General features: G+C 34.8%; 2 protein-coding genes across 2 annotated transcripts; one reads left to right on the top strand and one right to left on the bottom strand.

Annotated features, from left to right (window-relative positions):
* Positions 1–2,767: 2,767 nt before the first annotated feature.
* LOC129299643 (uncharacterized) lies at positions 2,768–3,644 on the top strand. Its single transcript, XM_054938107.1, has 2 exons — positions 2,768–3,103; positions 3,198–3,644. The coding sequence occupies exons 1-2, from the start codon at positions 2,768–2,770 to the stop codon at positions 3,642–3,644; spliced, it is 783 nt and encodes a 260-aa protein (XP_054794082.1).
* Positions 3,645–6,333: 2,689 nt separating this feature from the next.
* LOC129299638 (basic leucine zipper 61-like) lies at positions 6,334–9,830 on the bottom strand. Its single transcript, XM_054938105.1, is given in 7 exon segments — positions 6,334–7,259; positions 8,115–8,241; positions 8,351–8,441; positions 8,781–8,894; positions 8,896–9,205; positions 9,208–9,331; positions 9,334–9,830. Coding segments are annotated over 7 exon segments (990 nt in total). The 5' UTR covers positions 9,388–9,830; the 3' UTR covers positions 6,334–7,089.
* Positions 9,831–10,137: the final 307 nt, after the last annotated feature.

Here is a 10,137-nt window from a genome sequence, read left to right on the forward strand (position 1 = left end):
ATTGTATCGTGTTTAGTTATAACTGCACTTATTGACCAGGTATTAATCAATAGAAAAGTGAAGATTAAAAAAATCATTAGAAAAGTTGTCAGACTGTGCTAATGATCAACTAATAATACTATTACATGTTATGTAACTATTATTTCTCTTTCTTCTTCTTCTTCTTCTTTTGATATTATGACAAAAGTTAATCAATGCACAGTAAAAAAAATAAAGGTAGAGCATTACAATACAACTAAGGAGAGTTTAAAAACAAAGTAAAAGAAATCTTCCTGGACAACTTGATAGAGATGATGTTGAAACTTACAGAGCAAATGATTAATGTCGAGGATGACGATGTTAAATCTGAAGCTTGTGAATGCTGCTGCAGAGAAATACCAGTTTTGCATGTTGTTGATTTGCACGGCAGTATCAGATAAAGCATGTTGTGCACAATAGGAATGGATCCATCAAAGAGCAAAACTTGAACAGATGAAGATAAACTTGGATGAATAAGGCCACTTCCTAACCAGCCTGCCCTTGATTGATTAATAATTAACTTAGATATAAGTACTATTTCAACTCGTCCTTACGCTTAAAAAATTCCCAACTAAATCAGAATTTATCTCCGATAAATTAGATGAGAATTTTATTGATATATTAAGCGAAAACTGTAGTGATGACATACCTCAAAATGGCAACTATTCACATGCGAATCAAATATCTAGCTTACAACTCTAATTAATTAATTAATTTATTTATTTATTACTATAATTTAAGTATGAGTTTATAATTTACTTATAATTTTCCAGAAGAATAGTTTCCATTTCAAGTATGCTGACTTTATTATATTGATTGTGATTGTTGTGATTAATTTTAGATAATATTTCCTATTTTGTATAGATTACACGTCGTATTCTTGTTTTATATAAATATACACGATATAATTTAAAAAATGATAATAAAATTTTTTTAAAATATATAAATAATAATTTAATCTTTTAAAATGCCATAATTCTCTCAAAGTCTTTAGAGACTTTTCTGTCATTAATAAATTTATGTAAATTATTAAATTACTCTTGTTAAAAATAAATGATTTATAAATTTTTTTTTATATTCACAACTTTTCTTCTTAAATTCACAACAATGCAAAAAATTACAATTTTGTGTTTGAATTCCTTATTTACTATTGTATTATTGTAAATATAAGAAAAAATTACGAATCATTTATTTTTAGCAAGAACAATTTAATAATTTATATAAATTTATTAATAATAGAAAAGTTCTTAGAGACTTTAGGAAAATTATGACATTTCAAGGGATTAAGTTATCATTTATATATTTTATAAGGATGGGGTTGTAATTTTCCTCTATAATTTATCCTCAAGACCTATCCTCAATACGTTACTGTCGCTTCCTTGTTCTTTTTAAATTTTGTTTAAAATGAACTAAGATGATTTAAATTTAAAATTTATCTTATCTTATTTCATTTCGAAAGATTATGGCCCATAAAATAAAAATAAAATTTTATCAATTTATTCTATAAATAGTAAATAATATTCAGTATTTAATTTAAACAACTAAAACAAGAAATACATTTTTGTTGATATCTGTATTTATATGTGAATTAGACCCTTCTAGATAACATACGTAATTTTTCGGCCTAAAAGATAATATACGTAACATTTGATGATAAAATCGTGAGCTTGCAAACAAAAGGACGACGGCCTCCTCTTCGAAATATATAAATAGCCTTTTTTGCTTGGTTAAGAGGTTGGCAAGTTACCATTTTAAAAGATTGAAGGCTTTTATTGTGTTATTCTTTAATATCTATTATAATGTCTCAATGTTTTAATTTTATTTTTTTTTTTTTTAAATTATTAATTTTTACATAAAATAAGAGATATTTGAATATTTTGATATCTCAAAATAATAAAAATTTATATTTTTTATAATTTTTAAAAATAAAAAGCTGTATTTATAATATTTTTTAAAAAAAATTATAAAAAATATCTAAATATCTTTTATTTTATATAAAAATTAATGATAAAAAAATAAAAAACGAAATTGAGACATTAAGATATTATAAAATATATTAAAAAAAAAAACACACATTAGAAGCCCCCTAACTCCATCTCAAATCTTCAGCTTCCATTCCAAAGCCCCCCTAGCCCCATCTCAAATCTTCAGCTTCCATTCGAAACAATGACCTTTTAGATCAGTCGTTTGGATACCATAAAATCACACATTCTGATTCCCAATTCCCCGAAACCCCATGTCTTGATGATCAGAACTCTGACCTATTTGCTCGACTCCATGAGAATCCACAAGGGTATTTGGTTTCCTCTCCCCAAACCGTTGATTCCGTCGCCGCCACTGCCTGCCACCGGGGACTGAAGCGGAATAAATTAAATCCAGAGCTGTCTACTGATGAGGAGAAGCTCCTAGTTCCGGTCAAATCCCTGAAACCCATTCCATTCATACCCTCTGAAGCCCTTGATTTCAAGAGCCGCGAGTCACCCTGAGGCGACTCGGGCTTTGGGACTTTGTTCATGTCGAGTTTGATACCGGTATTCGTAGCGATCTTCTAGTGCAATTGATAGCCAATTATACACCTAACTTGCGCGGCGGTTACGTGAATGGGATTAAGATAATGGTGACACAGGGAGGACTAGGGGCGTACTTGAAGTTACCAATGGAACACACTATGGCTTCAACAGAAAATGTGGTGGACGTGCTAACATTGGGGAAAGCAGTGGTTTTCATCGAAAAATTAGTGTCAACGTAGATGCTTTTACACCATGATGCGTGTATTATGCCTCCCGAGGTTTTGGCTTGCATGAAGTTGATCAAGGAAGGGCATTTGGAAATGATTGATTGGGCAGGATTGATCTGGTGCACGTTGGACAAAGAGTTGAAAGCCTCACAGCTAGAGAACTGTTACTATGCATCGCATTTGCAGCATTTGATTAAGACGCAGCATGAGGAGTTGCTCAAAGAAGTCTCTAAGGTGAACATTGAGGTGATTAACGAAGAGAAGGAGTGGGAGTTGTTGAGGGAGCATAATATTGAATTGAGCCGGTGGCAAGATGATGTTGAAATTTTTGAAGTGGAAAAGGAGCAGGTTGGGAGCGAACACTCTGGATGTAGAGGGCTATTATAAGGAAGAATCTGGGCAATGGCCTTTCTTGAGGCAATGCAATGTTGGTGACCTGAAGAGTTCAAAGGAAGAAGAATTTGAGGATGAGGATGATGAGTGCATTCTTTTGGGGGGGATGTCTCCAAGAATTTCTTCGGTGGGAATGCCTTCTGGAAGTCTCATTCAGGCAATGGGACCTGGGCAAACACCTTTTAGTTCTGGGAATGGGCTGGGCGGCAATTCTGAAGATTTTTTCACCTATGGAGAAGATGCTCAAATGGATTCTGGACCGTCACTTTTTGGCAATGGTCATAAGAGATATGTTGGCCAGGATAACCATGACAATCAGTCTCCAACTGTTAGGAACAAGAGACTGAGAAGTGATAGCCTGTGGGGTGCTAAGCCGGTGGACTTCGACATGTGTATGGAGCACATACAACGTTTGATGGGAGAAGCTAGAATGATGTATGTAACAAAGGCACAGGCTTGTGAAGAATTTTACGTGGAACCAGCAACTCCTGCTTAATGAGCTGCAGAATCGTGATAAGATGATCGAGCATTTGCGTGAGGCAAATCTGGAAGAGAGTCAAAAGGGACGAATGGAAGTATATAGGCTTGAGAGGGAAGTGTACATGATGGGAAAACGCTTGGAGGGCTGCAGAAAAGCCTTAAAGGAAACACAGAAGGCGTTCTCTGAATACAGGATCCGTTGTCCACAAGCCAGTGAACCTCTTTACAATGACGTTCCTGGTACGGGGGGCCTGTTCTGAGTGTGATGGAATTGGAATAGGCACGTTTGAGCAAGATCAGGAACAAGAAGAAATGAATTTGAGATAATTGAGAGATTTTGAAGAACGCTGTATAGAGGGAGGCTGGAAGACCATAAGAAAATAGAATTCGTTCGGGGGGGGAAGGTTAATGCATGGTTGTCGAGGATCAAGCGAAACTCTTCATCAAGGTCAATGCTAAATGCTAGTTTTTGCTTTCTTCAGAGGTGTTGCCGTGAAGGACAAACTATTTAGTATGGTTTTTCTTTTTCGTTTGCATGTTTTATCCACGCAGTTCCAATTCCAAGTACAGTACCGTGTGGTTGGTCAGCAAAGTACAATACCAAGTGTAGTACATAGTTAAACTTTGAAATTAGGTTGAGACCATTGGCAAGCACATTCCGTGCTCATTCACCATGAGCCTTTGATTTTATTTTTAATTGATTTCTATCGCTTATTTTAAATTTATTACTCAATATTTTTAATATTTTGTTATTAAAATAAAAATTTATAAAAAAATGTAAAATTTTTAATATTAAATCTATATTGTTTAGAATACATCTAGATAGTTAATTTATAAATATTATAAAAAATTTTAAAATTAAATTAAATTGTTTAAATTATATCTATACTATTCAGAGTATATATGAATAATTAATTTATAAAAAAAATACAAATTTTAATAATAAATTAGATGGTTCAGATTAAATTTGCACCGGCCAAATGAATTATAAATAAATTAAAAGTATTTATTATTTTTATTTTGATAAATATAAAATAAAAATAAAATTTTTTAAATTTAAATAGTCTAAATCTCATTAGTTAAAATGAGTAACATGATATTCATCTCTTGTTGAGTTCAGGAGACAATCCATATTTAATATTAAGATTTTAATATTTTTTATAAATTTTTTAATAACATAATATTAAAAAATAAAATTTAAAATGAATGATAGAAATTACATGATAATAAAATCAAGGGCTCAGATGAGCCCTTGAGACGATGAGCATGGAATGCGACGCCCGACGCTGACGTGGGTAATTATTGCCAGGAATATTGGGAGATCGAATCCCCCAATATTACTGTCCTCTCCGTTTTGCAAAAACTGAATCCTACATTTTATTGGCCAGTTAATAATAATTTCGACCTGGAACAAGATAGGCAACGATTACTGATGAAGGTATTTAATTTAACCAGCAGCAATGATAAACATATTAGTCAGGATTTTGGCACGCAATACCTAACCCATATCATATATATATATATATATATATATGCATGTGTACATATGGGATTGACTAGAATCATTCTCTTTCTCTTTCAGAAGAAAATGGTTGACAAGGATGTAACCTTTAGATTACCTCTCCGATGTAGTTTTGTGCAGGCAAGTTTCAAGATGGGGGAGTATATTAGTAATGAATGAGAGGAAGGAGCTGTTGGCAAATTTTACTTTAGATCCTTTTGCCATATAAAAAGTGATTTTGTGGATATAAAATATTTTTAAAAAGGTATTTCCTTCAGATCATAATATAGGATATTTTTTAAAAATATTGCATGGTTCTAAATATAAGGTATTAAATAACTTTTATATTTATTTTTTCAAGTATACTCCTACTTCATTTAATTTGTTTTTGAAAAGATCATATATTGAAATTTTAATTACTATTATTAAGGGTCTTATATAAGATATTTAATGAGGGCATAAGTAAAAAATATGAATATTTTTAAGAATCTATGATTCAACTAATATTATTCATAACACTATGAATTAGTTAATTATAATTTATATTGTAATAAGAGGGAATAAAAAAATACACATTATTAAATAACAACAGGGATTAACATCTAGCACAGTTCACTTTAAATTAGTTCTCAATGGTCTTGTGAACTGCGATATAGTAGCATAAAAACTCTAACAAATAAACCATGTTATTTATAAGATAAGAATAATACGACTCATTTTTTTTTAAATTATATGCATCATGAATGAGCTACACAATTTATTATTAAAAAAAATTAAAATCCAAATCTGAAAACAATATTGTAACTATTCTGTCACAATTTTAAATATAAAAAATCATTTGAATTTAAAACTTTAATTAAGCCATTTATACAAAAAATTCAATAAAGCATTCGAATAGAACAAGATATGTAACTTTGCTATCAAGGTTTTTTTTCAATGACATACGGAGGAAAAGAAAACCCAAGACATCTTTGTCTTTTCGTTTGCATCGATCAAAACAGATTCCCAAGTGTTATCTCATACAAATGGGAAGATTTGTGATAATAAGTTTGTACAACTAAAAGCACTTCATAGCTTCGCCCATGGATACCGCATGATGATATTATTTACATTTTTTTTTATTAATTTTTCAAACAAAGATTATCACATTTTAAGAGAGCAGTAACAGAATACATCAAAGCTCCCTATGAGCTACTAATTCACATAATAATAACCTCAGTCTTTAAAATTAATCAGAACTTAATCTTTACAAATCCAAATTTATCCAGGTTTTGAAGACCTCCTCTGCAAGAGAAAGAAAACAAAAAATACAACAAAACCCAGAGGACCCTTCACTCACATGCCTGCCTTCCTTTCATCTATTCCAACTCGGCCCCACTAGTAATTGCTTTCCAGCTTGACTTAACAATACACTGTCCATCCAAAAAAAAAAAAAGAACACCAAGTTGAAGAGAAAAAAGAAATGAAAGAAAAGAATCAAAGACAATGATAAAAAAACTGAAAGAATGATCTCATTGTATCTTCACACAATTTAGTTAAAGCAGACAGTTTCATCCACCCTCTTTAGATTGCCACTGGTGCACATGTGTTTCCCCGCATACCAATCATGCAAACTTTGAGTGGTCCCCTTCTTTAAAGGTAGCACATCACGTGACAGCACAGTTGATTGCAGAAGCGTCCCAATGGCCTCCCACTAACAATGTGATGCCTCTCTCAGTGTATATTTTCTTCATGTTGGCTAATAAAAATTCCCATCATCGCTGACCCATCAGTGGTACCATAACCATTCAATACCTTACAGGCGCAGAAGAAAGCGTTTCCCCGTATTTTTTTTTTATCCTTTTCTCCCATCTCTTCCTAAACACTGCAATTATCTTTTATCCAATAATGAAAAGAATCACTCCATGAGATGTAAAATTAGCTACTTGATCATACTTTGGGAGAGTCTTTTTGGGAGGTTTCAGATGTTGAGAAGTTGTTCCTTTTCTGTCTTAGCACCACATTCTGTGTTTGGTGACGGAGATGAGGATGGTGATGGTGGCCCTGCAGCATTTTCCATTTTCTTGAGGTTCTGAAGGTGATATACTTGCCTCAGTCTCTCTATCTCCCTCTTCAGAGCCTCTTGATGAGCTGCATAAATATTAGTAATGATAATATATCAGCCTTTGCTAAAGCAAACTCAACTACTTGGGAGCAGGGCACATGATCAGGCATAGATTTAAATGCGCGTGCATGCAATGCTTTTACTAAAATCAATACAAGTCTGTCCGGTTTCATAATTAGGCTGTTTCCCTTCCAAAGTAATGAAATTGCATGTGCAGCTTTCACGAGGGGAAAAAAAACTCAACAACAGTGATATATTTTTTAATGTGTTTTATTAATCTTTGTTCATTGTTCTCCAAATTATAGAGCCAACTTGATCCAATGAACTGATAGCTTAGTGGTGCATTCCTCCTTTTCTTTATGTCATCCCTGCTTTGTCATGATCTCATTACGATAACGGCACTGTGTCAACTGAAAAGTACAGAATCTTCAGCTTTAATTCTTACACACTAGAAATCGTGTATGTTCTTATTTTATTTTTAATTCTTCTCATGCGCTTGATGTGCTAAAACTGATTGAACCCGAACATGGTGTTTATATATTGCAGAATCAATTGAAGCCCCTGGAACTGATTAAGAAGACAAAAGCATCTCCGGATTTAGTGACATGTGCAACTTTTGTGACTCTAAACTCAATGATAATTCCAAGAAATTTGAACATCTCGATGAAAGGTTCAGATCTCATAGCTTTTTGAGCCTTGAAATATCTTCAACATGTTTTAACAGTACGATCAGTTATATTCTAGCCGAATATTTTTGCTATTAATTGCTTGTTAAATAAATTACCTCTCCATTAGCGAAATAGGTAAACAAGATAAGAACTCTGTTAGCTTCTTAGCCACGAGTAATGTAGATAATATAGTTTAAATCAAAAGGATATTACCATCCTTAAAGATCTTGTCTTGGGCCAGGGCGGCGATTCTTTGCTTCAGCGCACTGTTGTCGACGTTTAGAAGCAATCGCTGATGATCCAAAAATGCAACTCTTGGAGATAGCACTGAAACTTCGGCCTTCATTGGTCAACGGAATGGAAAAACCATTACTTTAAGTCTTTAACCATGCCGTGTAAAACTAAAAAAAAAAAAAATTAATTGGAAGGTTTGGATTACAGAAACGCACCTGTAATGAAGTTACACTTCGTTCAAGCTCCGATATATAGTGCAGCTTCCTCACTCGTGACCTCTGTGCAGATTGTCTGTTTGCCAGGATTCTGTTGGAAAACCAGAATCAGAGGCAGATTAAAGAAGTTCTCGCCTTAAATAACACGGGGCAGTCAATGAGAAAAGGCAAAAACATCATCAGAAGGAGAAGTTAATAAATCACAGATTTAATGCACGTAACATCATTTCCGATATTTTCTTCAGAAGACACGGATAATACCTATTGAATCGAGCAAACTTAATCCAAAAGAGAATAAAAAGGGAAACAAAATGTAGCTAAGACTCTAATACTAATACATCATTCCCGGCATCTGTATACTTTTAAAAATCTGACATGGTCATCCACTGGGTTATGGGCTAAGAAAGCTCTAAGATGAATGCAAGATTACCTCTTCACTCTCTTAGGGTCAGTAATTTTGTCAGCGGAAGAAGCTGTATTGGTGTTATTTGCAGCTTGAGTTTCCTGCTCGTGTTGGCTTTCAACCTCATCCGGTTCATTCTTCAATTGTTTCTGCTGGGTCATGCTCCTTCTTTTTCTCCTCCTCCGGTCGGTTATCGTTTTGGCCGGTATCTTTCTCATCATTAATGCTGTTATGATCAGAAGGGCTTGAAGGGTTCGAGGACGAGACGGTGGGGGGCAAGGGAGCCCCGGATAAATCGTCGGTGAACATAGACATGAATTGGTCATCATCAAATCTGTCGAACTCATTGTCACCCCCAGACCTCGGAGGAATCATGCCCGGGTTACCGCGACAATCGTCCAGCATTGGAGCCTCGATGAAGGCAATGGAGTCGCTCATGGATCGCCGATGCGCCCCCGTCGGGCCGACGAGAAGTTAAGGAATTCGTCCACCCAAGAAGGATTTTGATTGGCAGTGTTTGAGCTGGCAGCTACATTATTCGGCGACAAACTTGCAAGGGAAGGCATCTTCTGATGAGAAGAAAATCAGGCCAATTGGGTGTCATGTTTGGGATCTTGGGAGGCAATTGTGACATGATAATCACAGCGAACTGAAACCAAACACAAGCGTGCGTGGAGAACTTTGGCAGGCCCAGAAGCAATATGCTATACAAGTACTTACAAATTTGCAATTTGCATGCAGAGAGTAACCTCTCGAACCAACCGAATGAGGCTCTAACAGGTGCTTAAATAAATAAACCCAGAAGGCACAGGGAATTAATGTTAGGAGGAAGAAAGCCACGAGAAGAGGGAGGAGAAGCGGCAGGAGCGCACAGAGGCATTGAAGCTAGCTTTGTAACATTTTTATTTAGCGAGCAATGCAACGAGACATGCATTAAGTAAATAATTTTTGGTGATTTAAAATCCCGATAAAATCTGCGGGGATTTCTGAGGGAGAAGGAAGGAGAGAAGAGAGAGCTATCGCAGATGCAAAGTTGACAGACACAAATAAAATACGAGGGTGGGGGGAGCGGTAGAGTGTGTTTGTAAGAGTGAGAAAAAATGGATAGAAAAAGAGGACAATGAAAGAAAGAAGGAATAAATAAAAAAAAAACAGGGAGAATCAAAGGCCAATCCAGAATGAAAGAGGGAGGGAGAGAGTGGGGTCACATGGGAAGACAAGAGATTGGACAGCTGTACGACAGCTGGGAGGGAGCGAGGTGTGGTCTCGACGGTGTTACTGCAAAGTCGCCACTAGTTTTTATTATTATTTTTTAAATGACTGTGGATATGAAATCAGGCATCACGTGCTCTGGTGACCGCCTCTCTAGTCTCTAGTGTCGCTC

This window comes from Prosopis cineraria, unplaced genomic scaffold (genome assembly GCF_029017545.1).
Source record: "Prosopis cineraria cultivar Desert tree isolate PC_DT_omini unplaced genomic scaffold, ASM2901754v1 PC1240, whole genome shotgun sequence".
In the NCBI taxonomy this organism is placed as follows: Eukaryota; Viridiplantae; Streptophyta; class Magnoliopsida; order Fabales; family Fabaceae; genus Prosopis; species Prosopis cineraria.

Excerpts from the sequence above, each read along its gene's own strand:
- LOC129299643 (XM_054938107.1), top strand. The coding sequence starts at position 2,768 with ATGCTTTTACACCATGATGCGTGTATTATGCCTCCCGAGGTTTTGGCT. Across the intron at positions 3,104-3,197 it reads TTGAAGTGGAAAAGGAGCAG|AGTTCAAAGGAAGAAGAATT; the intron begins GTTGGGAGCGAA and ends GGTGACCTGAAG.